General features: G+C 41.8%; 1 protein-coding gene across 1 annotated transcript in view; it reads right to left on the reverse strand.

Annotated features, from left to right (window-relative positions):
* Nucleotides 1-3,432: 3,432 nt before the first annotated feature.
* LOC104504559 (ubiquitin-associated domain-containing protein 2) overlaps nt 3,433-21,474 on the reverse strand; it is a 32,136-nt gene continuing 14,094 nt past the window's right edge. The window contains exons 4-5 of the mRNA XM_010152720.1: nt 8,374-8,496; nt 3,433-4,159 (exon numbers count right to left, since the gene is read on the reverse strand). Of these exons, the coding sequence (XP_010151022.1) occupies nt 4,052-4,159; nt 8,374-8,496 (231 nt within the window). The 3' untranslated portion in view covers nt 3,433-4,051. The remainder of the gene's footprint in view (nt 4,160-8,373; nt 8,497-21,474) is intronic.

A 21,474-nucleotide genomic window follows, 5' to 3' on the forward strand; every position in this document is an offset into this window, starting at 1 on the left:
GGCCTTGTTGAACTTAATGAGGTTGAGATTCTCGCCAGTCACACCCATTCACCAGGTTGTACCATTCCCCTGCTCCTGTCATTGGTTTCTCGTCTTATATTTGGACTAAAAACTCTAGGTAGCCTGTAACCCTCTTGGACTTTCAATCAAGAGAGGATTTTCTGTAGTCAAAGCACCTCTATGTATGGAAACAGGAGGAACACAATCCTACTAAACATTAAGTCAAACCCAGTGTGTTTTAAATAAGCACATACACATATATATGTGTGTATATATACACACATATACATATATACGCACACATATACCTATATATGTTGTGCACATATAGAAACACATACAGCATTGGTGTGTTCGTGTGACTCTCCCATCAAAACAGCTGATCTCATGTGGCTTTTCTTGCAGAAGAACACACACAAGAAATTAATTGCACTCATGTGTCAATCCCCCTTTAGCGCAGAACACTGTGCATTCATTTATCTTCAGACAGATGCAGTGTCCCTACAACATGAGGGTTGCAGTTCTGAGCATTTTCAGATATGGGTGCCCTGAAAACTGCGTACACACTCCACATACAGACGGGTTTGAGCGACAGGAGTCTTTGAATACAGACCTTTAATCCTCCTCAACAAACTTTTAGCTCCAGCGAAATTCACCCAATCAACACATAAATATCCTGACTCCCTCTGTGTATATATGCACACGCATGTATATATACACATACACCAACAGGAGAGCCGACCCATTGCCATTTGCCCAGAACCTCGCAATACGCTTTGCTCACTCCTTCTCGTGTTTCAGACAGGAGTAACGACCCCTTTTCTCCATCGCGCGTTCGCCAAGGCACCAACAAGCGCGAGACAGCACGCGTCGGCACACGAACCAAGCGTGCCGGCCCACGTGCTCACGTCAGCGGCACGCAACCCGTAACGCTTGCTTTGGAAGAGGAAAACGGGTTCAGTTGGTACGGGGCCCAATCATTCTGCGTCTTAACAGAAAGTTCAGGCTTGAGAACCCAGCGGCTTATCAGGCAGATTTCCACAAATGCAAACCTCCCTGTGGGCGTGTTTCAGAGTCGCACACAACCGTCTAGGAAAGTCCCCAGTAAATGACTCCGATGTTGTCTCAGAACACAACATTCCCACTCTAGTAGAAAAATTTTAACAGCAGCCTCTACTTCTATTTACAAATACCCAATCTTGGCTTTACTAAAACCAGCGTGAATTTCCTGGGGACTTAACATCTTCTCCATAGAGAAGTATCCTGCCTCCTCTCGCTGCCTTAAAACAATCTTTGGGTCACACACAAAACAGAAACTGTGCGAAGAGACAGTCAAACCTGTACTGGACAGACGCTGCGTGGGCTGTGAAGAACACGCTCCTCGCATTCCCAGAAACAGTCCCTGAAAGTTTCACCGTCACGTGGAAACCTAGTTGTTTTCCAGCTCTAACGTGAGAGTCTTTCTCCTATGGTTCTTGTGCGAAAGAGGAACTGTGCTCAACGGCATCCGAGACCCCTCCTTTTACCACTTCTTTTTCAGTAATTGGAAATCACAACCCTTGGAAGCATTTTGAGCACAAACTGTTCTCACAGATTTCAAGGGAAGTTTACAGCTGACATCACCAAGACCTGAATTTACCTGAATTTTACCCCTTACGCTGGATGATGTTCTGCAAAATGCCCAGCAAAATGGTGTTTTCCACACAACTGTGACCTTCGGATACCACTTGTAGAGGTAACAGTAAGAAATGATTCAGACCTGGAGAAGCATCCCAGGTGCTGCTCCACAAGTTTTAAAATTTCAGGGAACGAATGCACTTTGTACTTGTCCCTAGAGCAGGGCCGTGTCTGAAAGGGCACAGGTCATACTTAATTTCCCCTGGCCTAGGTTGACTTTTATTTCCTATGCACAAAATTTGACTTCTTAAGTAATTCACTAGTCTTTATCGCTACTTTTGATAAAGTATTTGTGAAGGAAGAATCTGTATGTTTCAAAATTAAAACCTGTACTTGTTTCAAAGCATTTAACTAGTTTACATACACAGATTCTTGTAGGGTTTTTTTCCTTACATATGCCCTTTGTTTTGTAAGACAGCAGGTTTACAGAGCTCTCTGGGCACAGAAACGTTCCCAGCCTACACACACGGAGAGTCACTCAGCTTGACACAAATGAAACCTTTCAATTAAAAAGCAGACCCTGTCTAAATAATGTGATTTAGCAGCAAGCCAAACACTGAAGGAGGTGGATCATAGCCCAGGAAAACACACAGTCATTCCAAAAATCCCATATTTCACCCACTGGAAAACACTAAAAGATTCATACAGGACATTGACTTTATTACAAATTATGTCACGTGCCTAAAGCTGCACAAATTAGATGTCATTTTTGGATAAGGACTTGTATGCCTGAAAGACTTTTTTCAGTTTTAACAGTCAATTAAAATAAACCCCTAAAATGAAGTAAATTTAAAAAAAAAAAAGGTACGTTCCTCTCCCTAAATCCTGTCCTGTCTTTTCCCAGCATATTCTCCAGGCCAAGTGAGACTGAACAGGTCTGTACTTTGTCACATGTACACTGGGGTGTTCAAAACATCCTTCTCCGTTCTGCACTCTCTCACCTCCTCCCCTTCACAACTGCTATTGCTTTTGTCACGCTTCCCATGACCTCTGTCTTCTTCTTAAGGCATGCACTCAATATGCCTGCGTGCACATGAACAGAGACAGACATGCACAGGATGTACAAACAAAAGTACCTACAGAAAAATATGTTAAATGCTTGACATACACAAGCAGACGGGTTTCAAGGAGGCAGTTTGGAATCCTGTATTACTTCAGCTTGGTTTTATACAGACGCTCGCCTCTACCTCACCTCCAGAAACTCCCAAGGAGCTCATACGGAGCACTTCTGAGCGTCAAGCCAATTAAGTTTATTTGCCAATCTGAACTTCAAAACCAACACTGTGCTGCCTTGGCATCAGCGTCCTGTTACCTCCCGGGTTAGCCTGAATCACCCTGAAGGTTAATATTCCAGCCTACAATCAGCAGTGAGCTGCTTGAGGCAGTGAGGATTCAGGAAATGCAGGGTCATCCACATCTCTGACAGCAGAAAACTAGAACTATATATAGGAAAGTTACCTTTTTATCATTTTCTTTTAAGACAGTATGTAGCCAGCTCAAAAAAGGAAACCAGCATGCAGGACACTGAGCACACATCCATCATCACAGAATTCTGAATTAGATGTGGAAGTCATTCAAATCATTTCACTCCTGATCTTATGGGAGCATTCCATTCACCTTTATTGCTTCCAGCGAGTATGTTCATGACCTGTATCCAAGGAGTAGCAACTTACTCAGTTTGTGAAACTTCAGTTTACAGTGGTCACTTACCACAGCTTGCAATGCGCACACGAATGTTCTCGCATCCTATCTGTGTATGGTGTGCTGAACAGCAACTTTTATTTAAAAAGGATTTCAAGAGAGAAAATATTACAGGCATTAATAAAACTTTCTGAAGAATGACACAGTCGTCCCATAACCTTTTACTGAGTTGAAAATGAAGTGATCTTCAAAACTCTTATGACTGTAATCAATAATCAAGTCCTGTAAAATAACATGTAAGCTAGAGAAATTAGACTGGTAAATGAAGAAAATACAAATTTTCTTCATGGGTAAATCTAGTCGCTGTGGTTGTTGGAGCTTCTCTTCCTAGTCATTAAGTCTGATAACATGTTTAACAAGGATTTACAAGGAAAAAACAAAACCCCACCTACTTTATTTTAAAAATAAATTTATGTGATATCCAGTAATAAGTAGAAACTAAAGTTACTCTGAAAAGGATAACCAGACTAGAAACCACCAAGTGATCTGAAGGCTTGGGAACAGTTCACGTCATTCCTGAACATCACTTTGAATCACTGGTCACGGGGAGCCAGTTTCTCTTTTCTGACGCTCTTGTGGGTAGGACCTTCGTGAGTCTGTCCAGCAGGTGGCTTTGATCCTCTTTCAGACGTGTACAAACCCACTGAGGGAAGTTCCTTCACACAGAAAACCATCAGTGCTGCAGTAGAAAATTAGTGGCTACGTTTAAGTCATTATTTGAAGCCCTCAGAGCTTCTAGAGCATCTCCCCTGGAAAAACCCATTTCCATAAGTCGTGCAACCTGGAAAAGAAATAACATAACTCCGCTTTAAAACCAGAGTTTTATTCATACTGCGTTATGTCACGTTAACAGTAACATAACGTTAGTCATGTTAACAGTGTCAGAGATCACCTTTCCGCTGATCAGGCTGTCCAAAAGCTTTCCTTTCCAGACAGTAAGCAAGCATGGCGATGCACTGCCACAAACACCACGGAGAGGGTGGTGAGGCACTGGAACAGGCTGCCCAGAGAAGCTGTGGATGCCCCATCCCTGGAAGTGTTCAAGGCCAGGCTGGATGAGGCTTTGAGCAACCTGGTCTAGTGGAAGGTGTCCCTGCCCATGGCAGGGGGGGTGGAACTAGATGCTCTTTAAGGTCCCTTCCAACCCAAACTATTCTCTGATTCCTGACGTGTGATCAGGTCAGATCTAGGTGACTAATAACCCATCTCCATCACAGAAAAAAAAAGACGTAACTGGGACAAGCATGCTTGAAAACACTGCCACAGAGATGCCTGCTTTCTGGTACTTTATTCAAAACCAACCGTTAGCTGAAAAAGCCACACCTGTATTTTCCTTGCCAGTTCAGTTTTGAAAGAAGAGTGAAACAGAAAGTACGACACCACACACGACAACTACAATCCGACCTTGGTGCTCTCAACAGGAACGAGAGCTCAAGAACCCAACATGGACCAAAATACGGCATTTTACAGCAGATGCAAAAACCTGTCCAGACATCCTTAGCTCTGCTTTCCTTGAAAAGACCTACTTCTCCAGAGGGCAGTAAAAACCACAGAACTATCCATTCGAGGTGATTTTTAAGGTATACCTGAAAGTCAGCCCTCAAAGAGAGGCAGTACAGTACTTAAATGGGTTCAGTAAAATTCTTGGAAGGATTCTACATATTCTCAAAACAGCGTCACTCAATGACATTTGATGGAAGAATTACCTGGAAAAGGGCACATTTCAGACAGTGATTTTGATAATCAATAACCCCGTGACCCTAACCCTCTCTGTAATATCACGTGCTCATAGAATGACAGAATGGTTTGGGTTGGAAGGGACCCTAAAGCCCATCCAGTTCCAACCCCCCTGCCATGGACAGGGACACCTTCCACTAGACCAGGTTGCTCAAAGCCTCATCCAGCCTGGCCTTGAACACTTCCAGGGATGGGGCATCCACAGCTTCTCTGGGCAACCTGTTCCAGTGCCTCACCACCCTCTCCAGGAAGAACTTCTTCCTGATGTCCAATCTACACCTCCCCGCTTTCAATTTAAACCCGTTACCCCTTGTCCTGTCACTACAGGCCCTTGTAAAAAGTCCCCCCCAGCTTCCTTGTAGCCCCTTCAGGTACTGGAAGGTGCTATAAGGTCTCCCCGGAGCCTTCTCTTCTCCAGGCTGAACAAGCCCAACTCTCTCAGCCTGTCCCCATAGCAGAGGTGCTCCAGCCCTCTGAGCATCTTCGTGGCCTCCTCTGGACTCGCTTCAACTGGTCTATATCCTTCTGATGTTGTGGAAGGACCTAACCTTTTTGCTCTGTGCTAACAAATATTTAAATTACCACACATAAAAAGCAATGTATGTATAACCAAATTTAATTTACGGTTAAATGCCAATCTAAAGTACATTTAAAATCTACAATTCTCAACTGGGTATGACTGAAAGTTACAATATAACTCTCACTCACTTTTATAGTTAACCTTCCAGGGAGGGGAAAAACAAGGGGGGGTGGGGAATCATAGAATCATAGAATCACTAGGTTGGAAAAGACCTTAGAGACCATCCAGTCCAACCGTATAACCGGGAGGGACAGGGAGCGGCACGTAAAATTAACCGTGGCCATATAAAGCATTCCCCATCCTGCTCCAAATGGCCTTGTGCCCAGACACCACAGCTCCTGAACCTGGAAGTCCTGGGCTACAGGAGCTGCCTGGGAGTTACTGCTGCTCCCTCTCTGCTCGTACAGAGCCCGCAGCAGCGGAGCGAAGCTGAGCAAGGACGCAGCAGAGGCCCTGCACACCTCAGGAGGAATCTTCCCAGGGCGCAAAAGCAACATGCACTGGTATTGAAAGTACTTGAAATGCCTTTTAGCAGAAAGGTACCGTTATAAGCAACCTCCCCTTCCTCTAAGACACCTCCAGAACTTTCAGCATTTTTCATCTTCTCTGCTTTGGCAGCTTACTGAGAAATACACTACTGCCACGGCTGTCTGGAGGTGGGGGTTCTCATTCTCTTCATCTAAACACGCTGTCAGAAAACGAGAATGGCTACTTGGGTTGTCAGAGTACCAAAGACAGTGCCCACTATTTTTGTGCCTTTCCTCCTTTTTACCCCCTTAAAACCCAAAGTCAGTTTCTCACCTTCTGGCAGAGAGAGAAATGAATTGTTACTTTTGACACCTCTGCATCGACAGTGTAACTTCAAACTGGTTTTCATAACCCATAACTTTCTGAAGTTTCCTCTGCCCGTTTTCATCTAAGGCTGTGTTTTTTTTAATGAGAAAAAGGGCAAGCAGTGGAATAAAAGCTCACCACAGAAATACATTTCAGAAGAAAAGCTTTTACCGTCGTTGCCATGAATTCTAACCTTAAGAAGTGGCGGGTGGAACTACAATGTTCCTATTTACAGAAATATCCAGTGAGCATCACAGCAAATTGATTGTAACAGCAAAAAGCTCTTTTCATCCGAGTGTATTTTAACCACAGGAACTGAATCCAGCTCCAGGAAACAGAAAATGTGTATCTGTAACGGTAATTCAAGGTGCTAAAAAACCCACAAGAAACGCAGAGATTTTTTGTAGCAAAAGCATTGCAAATTTCAATCTGAAGACCAGAAGAAAACCTTCACTTAAAGACAACCTGTACAGTTATTAGTACAGTCTTGAGAAATCAAAGGTGCTTGGATTACTTTTTGCTTTGCAGAGTAACTGGGCAGCACTGCAAATGACAGCAATCGTTTGAGCTCTACAACTTCAGTGCGTGAGAAAACATAAGCGTATAGTGCTTTCATAAACCTGGGCCTAAAGGCTTTGGGTGAGAATCCAGCATAAGTCAGACTAATAACTATTGCATTAGTTCCAGCCCAAGAAGAAAAGATCCCATAGGCAGAATTTTTCAATAAAACAAATAAACAAACCAACCCAGCAGGGAAATCTTTTGGTCCACCCCATACCCAGCGCTGAGCAGGCTCTCAGCCCGGCCAACGCTAAGTTTCTGAGTTTTGTCTCAGGTGGTGTTCTTTGGTGTGGTTTTGGTTTTTTTAACTTTTCAGATGTAGCCCAGGAGGTTTGCAGTCAAAACCACCAGAGCAGTTAAAGTTTTGAACATACTGAACATAATGTAACACTGAATCAAAACTAGAAATCAGATCTTTGCAAAGATTTCTGTTTGGGACAAGCTCATTTTAAACTGCCTAGAAATGGCAGGGTGGTGCTAGCAAGTGTTGACTTATCTCCCTCAAAAAAGGGAAAGAAAAACTCACCCTTGAAACCTATTCTTGTTCAAGGGTAGCAGAGCCCGTAGACTACAATACAGCCAAATGCAGCTAACTGCGGATAGGCCACAGCCTGGAGAACTTGACTGCATGCAATAAATACTGAATACACAAATAAGATTAATCTTAAATTCTTAACCTTCCTAGTAAATCATCCTCTCTTTTGAGAATAAAACTACCATCAGAAGTCTAGAAGTCTAAATCTATACAGTAAGTCTAAATCTATACTTGATGGAAAAGACCAAAACTTCTCAGTGGCATCAGTATGTGAAATCAGTCAACCACGTTATTGAGGGAAACATCCAAGTTTTGGACCAAGTACGTGTTGCAGTCCACAGCTGGCATAACATCCTTATTTCCAAATAACAACATGACTGAACTGGAAACAAAACTGGAGACCTCAGTGAAAGGAAACTTGCGTGTCTGCAAGACAAATCACAAAATCTGTCATTTGTCCTTCTCTGAAATATTTATTTTATCAGATTTTAATTAGCCCCCGCTAGCGAAACCGACTCATCTTTAAATACAAAGGAGAAGCAGTTACACGTAAAACCAGAAACTCCCAAGTTCATCTGTAACTCTGGTTTGGACAGTAAAGACAATTTGCTGTCTCTGTACTGCAACTGTGATCTGATATTCTAATTCGTGCTTATTAAGGAACTGTGTCAACAGACGACAAAAAAATTCAGTAGTGGTAATTCCTAACCAGCTTTTTAATGCCATTTTAAAAGAGAAAAATGTTTACCTGCTCTTCAGAAACCTCGGTAGGTGGAGGTGTGTCTTGATCAGATGGGTGATGATCTTGATAATTCGCGTTATGTCTATGACGCAAAGGAGGAAACAGTCTATTCCAGTTAATCATCCCACCCTGAAAGCAGACACTGCTGTCAGTCTTTGCAAAAAAGAACTACAGATATTTTTAAACAAAGAGATCATCCACCCCCCGTAATACGGAAGGCAAACGCTTGAGTGACGTCATTTTAAACAACAAATACTGCTGCGGTCTCTTATGCAGACAAAACTGGGACTGGCTACTGCTTTATGAGCCATTAGAAGTAACGGCTGGGAATTAAGGCAGAGTGCTAACATAAGGAGGAAAGGGTGTTCCACATCCATGGCGAAAGATCTGGTTAACTACAGCACTAGATTTCTGCAGCTGCGGGACCGTTCTCTTCACTGAGAGGGCAAGAGATGCAACAGCAGCTCCCGCGAGCGCTTGGCCAGACTGTCGCAGGAGCTATCCAGGGAAAAGCGTGCAAGAAGTGTGTGTGTGGAAGGAAAGGTGGAAATAGATTCTCCGTGCATCAGCAAAACCACCTGGGGAAACGCAGAACAAGCCCAACGTTCGGGATACCTGTGATTTTCACGCAAGCGATCACTTCTGTGACACCAGGGCAGCCGTTACAGTCACACACACCCCTCACCTAACATCCATGTATCCAAGACCATTGCAAAATCGGGCTGGATTCCAGCACCAGAATGTTTTGTAACTACATAGTAATAATATAAACACAGCAGTAACGTAGGTATTGTGTAAATCACAGAACTGAAACTTTCTTTTAACAACCAAGCTTCAAATTTGTCATAAGAAGATGTTTAGAACATAAAGTGCAAGTACTAAAGTACAAGCTTTATAATTGTCCAAAAATAATTAACCCTCATTTGGTAGCTTAAACAAACATTTTTAAGGGCTTTTGTGACCAACCAAAACCCTAGGCCCTGCAAGCCAGGAAGACGAGCAAACCTCAAATGTCTCTTTTCTATACCATCTGTTAAAACGTCATTTGCAGTTCGTGTTGTCCTTTTCCTCCTTCCCTGCTTCCTCCGTTACTATGGAGAAGATCCCCCCCTCCCTTTCTATATATATGGGACATGGACTTCCTTCCTCTAGTTGCTCTATTTTAATTCTATACTGTCATTTCTCAGAAGACCTTCCTCTTCAGTGAGTTTTTGCTTTTCTCTCACAGCGAGGGCTCTTCCTGCCTTTATGTACCCTTAGAGCACTACATGTTCTCCGCTCAATTAAATCAGCAGCAACTCAACCTGCTACTAGACAAAAAAAAAAAAACCAACAACAAACAAACCCATGTTTATTTAGTTTTCCTGCCCTTTCTGTTGTTCTTTTCCTTTCTCTCCAAAGGTGACCCAAGCAGCCCAGACAGGAGAGGGGGCTGTACAATTGCACACCTGAAAAAGCATCTGGGGAGTCAGGAGATGCCAAACGCTAGCCTGGGAAGCATCCCAGTCCGTTACACACCACAGCGCATTCTTCCCCGTGAAGATGTGCTACAGCTGGGAGTCGTCACCGGTTTTCAAGACAGTTTCCACTGTCAGCGATTTTGAATTTAAAACAAGATTACATATCTACATCTCTATTTTGTGAACTGTATAAAACATTTGCTTAAAAGTCTTGAGGTTTTAAGCAAAGGATTCCGTATAAGCCTTGCATTAGCCAAAATGTAGCGAAGTAAACATAACTGCTTTGTCGTTTAAACGCAGAGAGGGATCTCAGACCTTCTACTGACAATGCTGCACTACACTGTGGTCCTGGAAAATCACATGTCCTGTACTTCCCCATCTATAATTTCCCCTAACTCAGAATTATGTTGAGTTTTAATTCATTAACTTTGACTTCTCAAAAGTCTGCTAAGCTCTGTAGTTGTCTAGACCCAGCACAACAGTTCATCAAGAACAGTGCACTAATGTTGCTTTGGCTGGTTTTGTTCTTTTGAAAAGACACAAGGAGGAGAAAATAATGCTTCCATGGGTCATCCACATTAAACTGGTGAACTGAAAAATGACAACAGGACTGTGACACATTCCTTTGAAGCACCCGAAGTTGCACAGAAGAGTGAATATGAGATATAAAATCTACAATAAACTTATCAATTTAGCAGTATTCCAGTGTATCTGAAGACTTAAATAAACGTCCCCTTCCAGCTGTGCCCTCAGCTTTGATACTGAGCTGCCTATTCCAGCTTGGCTTTTGCATCCTCCCCGTCCTGTGTGCTGTCACCTAACACTACAGAGACTTGTCTGCTTCTTTATCTTAAACTTAAAATACATTTTAAATTAACATACACAGAATTCATTACTTTCAGTGGAAAAAAAAATGCAGATTGCTTACAAAACTAACTGGTTTTGAAGGTTTACAGCAGATACCTTGACAAACCACAGATGTGGACAGATGTATTCAGAAGAGTTCCATGTGAAAACTGTTAACCCCCTCCCAGAAATAACAGCCTAGACAAATTAGATAAAACAGTTCTGCAAAGATTGTTTTCAGTTGCCCTCAGAATATTTCAATTACCTTTGGAAATTGTGACAAACATAACCCATCGGTTCCTAATTATACTAACAAGATAAGAATATCCAACACACAACAAAAATGTGTATGAAAGGCCAAAACTCTTAATGGTATGTGAACACTCATGTTTAGGATTAATCCCAGCATTATGGTCCACTTCTTACCTGTGTACTATGTTACAAACCGCACCAAAACAAGGCACATTAGGGTTCTTTTTATCTTAACTGCAAGAAAATTGCTTCCCCTCACAGGCTTGCCTCTAATTACATGACGGACATGTACAAAGTCAGGCTCAGAAGAGCAGAGATTCAGGGAACTCCAGCAGGAAGTATGGGACTGGTACTGTGGGCAATCACATAGAATACAGCTAAGGAAAAATAAGGAAGTGCAGCTAATGTCTTAGATCCACAAAAAATGGAGATCAAGGCTATGGATTTCCAGTGTGGATGGTGACTGTGTGAAGCCTTTCAAACAACCTTGACTATCAGAGAAGAAATAAATGAAGATGTTTGAATTTTAATTTGACTCAAACAGCAAAAAGTGTCTTAAATTAAGTAAACACCACAAATTCCAGTTAAAAAATGCGCAGAAGGAGAGTTCCAGACCAATACTCTGCCTTGCGTCACAGAAATTATTTTGCTTCATAATTTAATGGTGATTTCTGTATCACAGCATCTTTTCACCATGCTAACAGACTTACTCTGTGAGAAGTTGGGAAGATTTCATATGAAGATAGGCAATCTGATAAATTCAAGTGATGCTTCTAAACCGTCTGAGAGTCTCTACTGGGTAAGCAGCAAACAATACTTACGCGTTTCACAGTATATCTGAACCCTGGCACAGCACCCAACAGCACAGATGAATGCACAGCCATCTCCTTACCCTCCACAGGGGTTTCAGAAGTCCTGACTGCTGCGTGTTACTAGAGAGAGTCAAGCACTGAAAAATTCAGTCTACAGACCATAAAAATATCTTGTACAAGTTGGTGACTGGGGCCTTATTTCTGTCCACAGCATAGTCTTCCACATGTCATCAGGAAAAACACTTGACACAAAGACTGCTTCATTAATTATTTGACTAGAAGGGTGACGGACACACCCAAGAAAGGCCTATAAAGCCCTTCCCCCTCCCTTACTCCTAGGTTGTAATTCTTTACCTAAAGAAAAATTCAGTTTCCTTTGTTTTAGCAGTGCAAAGCCTTGGTGGATCAGTTGCTTGTACTTTGTTTCTGCCTGATAGGCGACGCACATAGCATGGCGACCGTTTTATCTGTCTTCGATAAATCACTACCAGAAGTGGGTTGTGAGAACACTGGTGATGTTGGAACTTGTGTTACAGAAAGACAACAAACTGCTCACAAGTTTAGACGACCAAAGAGTGAGCTTTAAGAACGGTTTAGATTAAGGCAATGGGAAAATAGTGGCTCTTCATGGTAGACACGGTTGTAAGGAAATGCCATATTGATGACATTCTTGAATAGCTGCCAGGGCTTTACGTACTGAAGTTGTGCCTCATGAGGTCACATCCTTGATGTCTTTTTTGATATTTTTTTTTTAACAGTGTCTGGGACAATATTGTTTACAAGGAAAGGAGTATCCTTCTTTCCTACAGAATAAGGACGATATCTAGAGCTAGCAAATGTATCTGATTGTACAGCCTGCTAAAACCCCAGTTACGCCATTTCTTTTCACATAAACTCCTTCCTCTCTTTTTGAAAAGCAAACTGTTTCCCATATACATACCTGCCATAGCAAAATTTGTAAAGGCACTTCTTATCCAAAGCTTGACAATTAAAAATTATGTATTATGGATAATCAACAAATAAACCTGAAAGCCTATCAAATAGCTGTCACATCTGTATGTATTTTAATGAAATTAATTTCAAAAGAAATGAAAGAAAATGCTTTACAGAAAGTCCTCTTGAAAGTGATGCATGTGGTTAAGATATTTCGATAGGGTTATCTTATGTATATGGTTAATGCCAACTCGCCATCTGTTTGCACAAACAGGAAGCACCTCCTGATATCTGTCCTGTTCACCTTTGCTTAACATAACAACCGCACTGAAAAGAAAAAGGAAATTGCTTTGCATTTCATCTTTTAAAGTAACATTTTTAAAGTTTGCTACTCTGCATTGGAACCATTACTTGGTACAGACATAAATACTGTCTTCTTTCATGTAAAATTTCATTTTAAAAGATGTACTGAAAGCAAGAAACACTTATTTGCTTTCCAGACATACATTTTCCTACAAATAACTGACTCCAAAGCACACATGCTGATGATATAAACAAAGAAAAAAGCACAGCCATGAATGATACCTGCTGCCCTGAACACTGCATAAGAAAGATCAATGGCCATGGTGAAATTTCCAGTAGACTTTTCAAATGTCTATCCTGCTTCTTTATGTGAGGACAAAACTCTTCTGTTTCTTGTGTTTGGGATTGTTTTTTTCTTTTTTTCCTTTTTTCCTTTAATAAGTTCCTTTTTTTTGACAGGGGATAGAAATGTAATAGTATTCTGAGCATCGTTCTTAATAATGGAAAGAATTTTTTACCAAGGAAAGCATTCCAGCAATTTCCAATGATATTCCAATTTCCTCTGGAAATTTATCCTACAGACAAGTCCCATTATCCAAGAAGCTCTGGCTCCAGCTCTTAGCTGCTGCATCCTGAACTTTGATGCCTGCATTGTCCCAGAGGAGCTTGTGTGTCACTGAAGTTCAGGAACCCACATGGAGTCTTTTCTGAAGCCTGATCAGCTATTTCCTTTGAAATCTAGGAGGAACACCTTTAACGTGGCCTCTGAAGCTGCATGAGAGACAATGGAAGGGATTTCAGCACAGGCACGATGTCTTCATAGAAGCAGAAGCCAGAAAGGCAAATGGGTAGGCACATCTGCTCCTTGGAAGTGAGGTGGGAATGGCTGCTTCTGCTCCCGCATTCAGACCTGTGAACCCTTCCTCATGTACTTATGCGTGCTCAAGCTCTTGGCCTTTGTAGACCACTGTCTGTCACACAGGACAGGAGGGTGTGCCGTTATTTCACTCAGACACATGACTGGCTGGTAGTCAGTGAAGGGCTGCATCAGCGCTCCCAAAAAACGGCGGTCAACTGAGTACACTGACAGAGCCAGACTACTGTGTGGCCAGCAGATCGAGGGAGGGGATTCCCCCGCTACACTCTGCTCTCGTGAGACCCCACCTGGAGTGCTGTGTCCAGTTCTGGGGCCCTCAACATCAGAAGGATACAGACCGGTTGGAGTGAGTCCAGAGGAGGCCACAGAGATGCTCAGAGGGCTGGAGCACCTCTGCTATGGGGACAGGCTGAGAGAGTTGGGCTTGTTCAGCCTGGAGAAGAGAAGGCTCCGGGGAGACCTTACTGCAGCCTTCCAGTACCTGAAAGGGCTACAAGGAAGCTGGGGGGGACTTTTTACAAGGGCCTGTAGTGACAGGACAAGGGGTAACGGGTTTAAATTGAAAGTGGGGAGGTTTAGATTGGATATCAGGAAGTAAAATTCTTCCCGGAGAGGGTGGTGAGGCACTGGCACAGGTTGCCCAGAGAAGCTGTGGATACCCCATCCCTGGAAGGGTTCAAGGCCAGGCTGGACGAGGCTTTGAGCAACCTGGTCTAGCGGAAGGGGTCCCTGCCCATGGCAGGGGGGTTGGAACTAGATGGTCTTTAAGGTCCCTTCCAACCCAAACCATTCTGTGATTCTATGATAAAGGGCTAATCTATGATGACAAGGTAAAGAACAGATTAGTATTCCATTTTGGGATGTGAAGATTCAAATTCTGTCTTAGATTGCAAATAGGGGGGCTCCTATTTGTTGACATCCCAAAGTCAACACACAAGGTGTCATACTTCAGAAGTTTTGCCAAACCATGTCGCATCTATTGTGCTTCCTAAGGTTCCTACGCATTAAGGAACAACCGGTGAAACCTTCCTGCAGTTGTCACGTGCTAATACCAGAGTTCTAATCAGAATACCCGACCACTAAAATGGATCATTTACACACTTCCTGGTTACTGCATGCTATGGAAGATAACACTAGGAAGGAGGAATGGCCTCCCATCAAGCCTCTCTCAGTGCAGACTGGAAGAATAACAGAACAAGCCCTAGAAGCCATTAACTGACCAGCTCCTAAACTGCTGGATGCCTTATTTGCCTCATGTTCAAAGCTAGAAAGAAAGGGACAGGTACAGCTAAAAAGGAAACTCACTTTCTGTAAACAGGAATTGATGAAACAACAGAGAATGAAACGCTTGGGGAGATTTGTGTGCCAGGAGCGTTTTTTATGAGGAACTGCCTCAGGTTAAATTGTCAGAGGAAGACAATATAGAATCATCACATAGGAGAATAAACAGAGACTTTTTCTCAAAAAATTATTTGCTTTGAAATGAAATGGGTTTTTTGCTTTAGGAAGTTTTCCAACCACTCTATTAATCACTGCTTCTCTAGGGAAACTGATTACAAATATTAAACCAAATTCAAAGGCTACACCTCAAAAGCCCAGTCAGAAAGAAATTTCAAAACTCCAGGCCAAGAAAAAAAATTGATAGTTCAGTGTGTGAGCAGGGCACTACCAAGGAGTAGGAGTGACAGACAGTTAGCCTTGTGATTGTGACAACTGGCTGTTAATGAGATACATTCAGCTTATTTTAGCAGTACTACTAGTGTCTGTCAGCTTGTGGAATTGCTGTGAGAAAGACAGAAAAATGAAGTGGTAGTCTGTGGAGGACATAGTCATAAACTGTTCATTACCTGGATCAGCACCCAGAAATGCAACATTTAAAATTTCATACCTAGAATCCATGAAAAAAGTTATTCAGAAAAACAGAAATATCTGAATAGCAGTGGGTTATCAACCGCTGCAAGTATGTTATTGAAATGAAACAGTAAAAACCCAAAGAGTTGACACGTGCCAACACCAGCAGCGTATGTGGTTTTTATACTCAACAACCTCTAAGAGTAAAGCTTGCCTTTCGATTTTAAAAACAGGCTTATTTTTATGGAAGGAAACTGTTATTAAACAATTACAGAGAATAATCAAGGTCTGAAAATACCAGGAGAGTGCCAAAAACCAAAAGATGAGTTAAAGACTCACTGACGTCTGAAGGAGAAGATACTGCTTTCTCTACAAAAATGGAAGCTTGGCTGTGATTTCAAAAAAAAGGCTTGGGGTGTGTCCACACATGTACAACAACATGCAGAGGAAGGGAAGAATGAAGGAATACGTATTCTAAATTTACCCACAATTATTACTGCTGCAGCATACACGCTTCATTCGTGGGCTGAAATAAACCCATAAATCACTTATTAATTAACAGAATTCTTTGAAAATACGTTGTCAACTCTTGCACACATATATCAAGAGTTGGAGTTGAAATTTTTTTTTCCCCCTATTGCTACCCTACTTAGAGTTGTCTTTGAAGTTTACAGCAAGGTTGCTAAAGGCTGTTTCTATTCAATTATAGCACAAAATCCCAAAGTATGCCTAGGTAACACGGACTAGTTGGAATGGAAATCTAATTTGAGAAAAAGCCTTTGTGTGACACCTGGCTGAAAATCTCACCTGTTTATTCAGGTAAAGAAGTCTGGTATGTTCCTTCCTGACCACAGTATGTACATCTCTGGATGTACGCATATACAAACAAGCTACTCCCATCCAAAGTCCTGGCTGTGAGAGCAAGAGTTTATATGGAGCTGGAGACTTACAAAGGTTGCAGAAGGTCTTCAGGGTTCAAAATGTCTGTTTGAAGGACTTGTTGTTGATACTCAAATTTCTGAAGTTATTCAAGAAGACTCTGCCAAAGCAGCTGGTGGGGGAGCTAAAGAATATGCTCAGGTCTGGTTCTTACACTTCATTGGGAAGGCAGGAATAGGATGTCTGGGAGTATATTCACTGAGGGATTTTTTTTCTACCATCATGAATGAGGATAACATTCCCGAGAAGGAATTCTTATGCCAGGAAGGTCTTCACCCCATTAATCTATTTTTTTCCAAGGTCAGGAGTTTACCACTTAGATATAACCAGAAGGTAAATCTCCAATCTAGCGTCACAGTCCTTAGGCAACCAAACGTGAAACTTGCACATTTCTCAGGATATGAGACCCCCCATAACAATAAAGACACTCAGTGTGCCTATCCACAGAGCATCTCTTCAGTGTCCCAAGAGAAAGACATCTAATGAATGAACAATTAGAGGAAGTCACATGGTTACAGAAGAAATCTGGTCTTCGCAGGCCGAAGAATCTCATGCAGAGATGCTGTGTGATGTGGATCAAAGGAGAGTTTGGCCTCACTGAAAAGTAATGGCAGTTGGAACAGAAGAACAAAAGACAGGAGGGAACAGGCAAAATAAGCTTAAGGTGGAGGATGGGGCAGAAAAGAGGTAAGAAAGTGAAGATCTTCATATACCGCTGTAGGCTTATCACACTCTGGAGCAACATGGTGAAGCTCTTTTCTGAGCCAAGAAACTTCAGAGAAACCAAGAAGCAGGCAATACAGAGTCTTTAGCACGCTCGACAAGAACGAAGGAATAAATGCCCTGTGGATACACAAAACAGTTTTTAAAGACGAAGGGCTTCAGTCGTACAATGGGCACAGGGAGGAGCTCTCAAAGCAGAAGTAGCATTTAGTTGCCAACAGAAGGCGCTGACCACCTTTTCTGCAACTTTCCAACACCTTCCACAGATCTGTCTTCCTTGACAACAGTGTGTCAATGATACCTAGGCACAGACCCTTCCCTTACCCATTTGTAATTGGGTTATCTGCCAGCCTCCCTCCAAGCTTCTCAACAGGAAGTGCAAGTCGACTCCCTGCTACCACACTGGGGGACAGATGCAGCAGTTGCTCCCCTTCTCCCACCGGAGCTTTCATTTGGGTTACAGGAAGATAAACTTTACAAAAACTCTGGGAAAGAAAAGAGATCAAAAACTAGAAAAGTCAGGAGAGGAAGACCAAAATGTTCATCAATTTACAGTGTTGAAAGGATAAACCAGTGCCCCAAAACCTCAGCTACATCTGTTCTGAACGAAAGGCCAGAGGCATCTATTTCTAAAATCTTATGAGCTTTGTGATGCATCCATCAGCAAATGATTACTGGCGGTGACACATGATGGGAGAGAACTGCCCCCAAAGTGAAGTAGGATTTTGTACAGGAGCAAACACAAAGTATGGGAAACAACGGAGACAAAGGGGAAGAGATGATGAAAATGTGGGAGGAAAATGGCATAGTGGGGAATGAAAACATGAAAGTGGTATGAAGGGGGAAAATAGATCAGATTAATGGGAAGAAAAGAAAAATAGCATCAATTATTTAAATTAGAAATGAGAATAGACAAAAGAGAGGGAAAGAAAAGAACTAACAAGCTGGTATTTTTTGAGGGAATGAATACATATGGCACACATTTTATTCTACTGCCTCAAAAGACTGACGGAGGTGATGCTCAGTAATTGTCCATCTGTGACAAGTTCATCATTTCTCAGGATCATCCGTTGAGGAAAAAGAAGAACAGAGAGTTTTCAATATTGCACTACCATCTGTTTAAGGGCCGTATCCACAGCAACTAGAGACAGAGACAAGAAAAATCAGTCACCACGTAACCACACTCCCCTAAGAAACTAGCAACGTAAGGTGATTTTTTCAGTTTCTAACAACATATTCAGACATGGTACCACTGCACGTTTGAGGGCAAAACGAGGTACATCAAGTCATGAAGTTGGCGGTTTATGTTCAAATTCTACCATGTACTCCACCTACTCCTTCAAGTTGTGGGTGCCTGACAACCCAGCGGTGACACGCACAGCTCCGTACTTCAGGTTTCTCCAGGCCAGAACACTTTGGTTAGAGAAAGACTGGGAAAGGTAAAGCTCAAAGAGTTGCTAGCAAAGTAATTCTGGAGTGGCTGTTTTGGGGTTTTTTGGTGTAAAAAACATCCAAAGTCAATTCTGCTTTGGATAAAAGAGCTTAGTGGACAGCAGAAAAAAAAAAAAATCCAGTATCTTGGGGGTACAGTAAAAACAACAACAAATGTTTTTTCTCCAGTTGCTTTCCCTGTGTTATTTTTTTTTAATAAAATATTTTTTAATTTTTTACTCTTTTTGTGTCTGCTTGCCTAACTTGTCAGGCTCATAGTGTTCAGGATTTCTTTCAAAGACGTGAGGAATAAGCTTACTACAAAGAACGCCTATTTAAGAAAGGGGCCTCCTTATGCCCAGAACAGAGCTTTGCCACACTGCATGGGTATCGGAACACTGTTAAAACCACCCATTCACATTCCTGTGATCTCCTTCCATATGCTACCGATATGCAGGGAAACTGCACTGTCTCTTTTCTCAAATGATGAACTGAAGAGTAAAGGAGGAATGAGCAGAGCACCTTCTCAAGGGGCAACTAAACAAATTGGTTGCACTATGGCATACAGAGGAAAAGTTAAAGTCCAGTTCCCTCGCCAAAGAAAATGGAAAGCAGGAGAGAAAATGTTAATTTGTCTCAGCTGTGGCACATTACCTATGGACAGCATACTGGGACTCCCCAAATCTGCAAAATATTCTCCTAGAACATAATTCAAAGCCATATTTGATGACCGACATATACCTCACAGCTTTCATTCTTTTCAGTTTCACAAAAGAGCCCTCCCTAAGAACCTGATCTGTATTCTTTAGCAGCTTCACTCTCAAAAACGTAGTAAAATCATAATCTAAACTCCATCTGTCACGTGATCTGTTCAACTCCACTGTCTTTAACTTACACCTTTCGAAGCCTCTACAGGCAAAATAATTGCCAAAGTACAACAACATGGAAAACTGTTTCCAATTTTTAAAATACTTGAGACTGAAATTTGTCTGCTTTTCATTTTTACCACTAATGATGCTTTCTTTTCATCATTTAGGCGATGGCCAGTAAATTCTGTGAGTGAGTCATTAAAAAAAAAAAAAGACTGGTTAAAAGCTATAATTACACATCTTGTCTGAAGAGCCTCTCCGAAACATTCATACATTGATCCCATCACCTCCTGATCATTGGTTTTACAGATCAGCACTATCAGCTAACTAAACCCTGCACTCAAGTTAAAGGGCAAACATGAATGTAACTTGAAAGGGTTTTAGAAACTTGTAAAGGGAAGCATCTCAATGCTGTTCAATGTTCACTTGTTTCACTCAAACCTCTCCACCTTTTTAAAAGAACTCTGTTTGAAGTCAAACATGAAAAGAGTTTTTTCCACTTTCATTGTTCATAGCCTAAGGAAAGGAAAAGATGAGAAGAAAATGTTATCAGCTCTTCCGTTATCGTTTACCATGCTGAACTTATTTACCACTTTTTGCAATTAGAATTATATTTTGAAGATTTTTCTTCATAAGGGGTAACGGTTTCTTCCTCCTGTCTGAAGAAACTTGGCTGCACTCTTCACAGCCGCTTGTAGCCCACCAGAGACTTTCAATTCATTTGCTATTACAATGGCAACAGTCGAGAATTGAGTAATTTCTTGTTCAGTTCTTACGTTAAAACTGATTAACGTTCTAATGGGAATAGAGAAAAGGAGATTAGGACCTTCCACCCGTGGAACAATTTCATTACATCAAAATGTTAAGAAATCAAAGAAAACAGCATTGTTATCAAGGACTGGAAACAAAGATCCATACTCCAGTTGTTGGACAAAGCTTTATGCCATCACACCTCTAATTCTGGCAACATACTACTGGTAAGGATTAGTACCTACTTGCACTCCCTACCCTGAGCACAAGAACTTGTGTATGAGCACTGAGCTGTGTTTCAGACAAGGGAAACTCAGCAAAGACCTCAAATTGCTAGGCTGAAACTAAATTATGAGCAATATATGTTCACATAAAGCAATCCCATGCCTATTCTTCCTGCTAGGTTTGATGGAGTAGTAATGCATACCCTTAAGACAGAGGAAAGAGTAGCCTTGTCTGACTGCCCCGCAACGCTAAGTATGTCAACATCTGCATTTGGCGGTCTGACTAAGACAGAGAAAATAGACAGGCTCTGCTATTCTATCCAATCAGGAAATAAAGCCAAGAGCATTAAACGCAGCAAACAGAAAATCCCTGTGGTTGGCCTCTGTAGGAAAGTTAGAGAATTTATTTTCTTCACTTTCTTAAAAGAAACAACCCTTACTCAAAGTACATCTGCAAACACAGAAGTTACGTAAGACAGTTTTCAACCTCTCTGGAAAGGACTGTAAAAACACAAATGCTCAGAAGAGTCAGGAGCATTTTGACTCCCTAACTTTCAACAGTGGCTCTCACTAAACACCACCGAGAGGCAAGTGCTTTACCTTTCAGCCTCCCTTTTGGAGAAAGGATGCCGTAAGATATCCTTACAGGATTGTCTGGCATTCTGCTTGTACCTTGTGAAGCAGTTTTAACATACACAGCATATAAACACCTACATGGCTCTCAGCAGTACAAGAGTGTATGAAAGACCCATTGAGAAGAATAAAGAAATACATATTTTTAAGAAACAGAAACCACAAGAGATATATGAAGCAAAAAATGTATTCCTCCCAGAACTT

This window comes from Eurypyga helias, unplaced genomic scaffold, assembly GCF_000690775.1.
Source record: "Eurypyga helias isolate BGI_N326 unplaced genomic scaffold, ASM69077v1 scaffold15565, whole genome shotgun sequence".
Taxonomy (NCBI): domain Eukaryota; kingdom Metazoa; phylum Chordata; class Aves; order Eurypygiformes; family Eurypygidae; genus Eurypyga; species Eurypyga helias.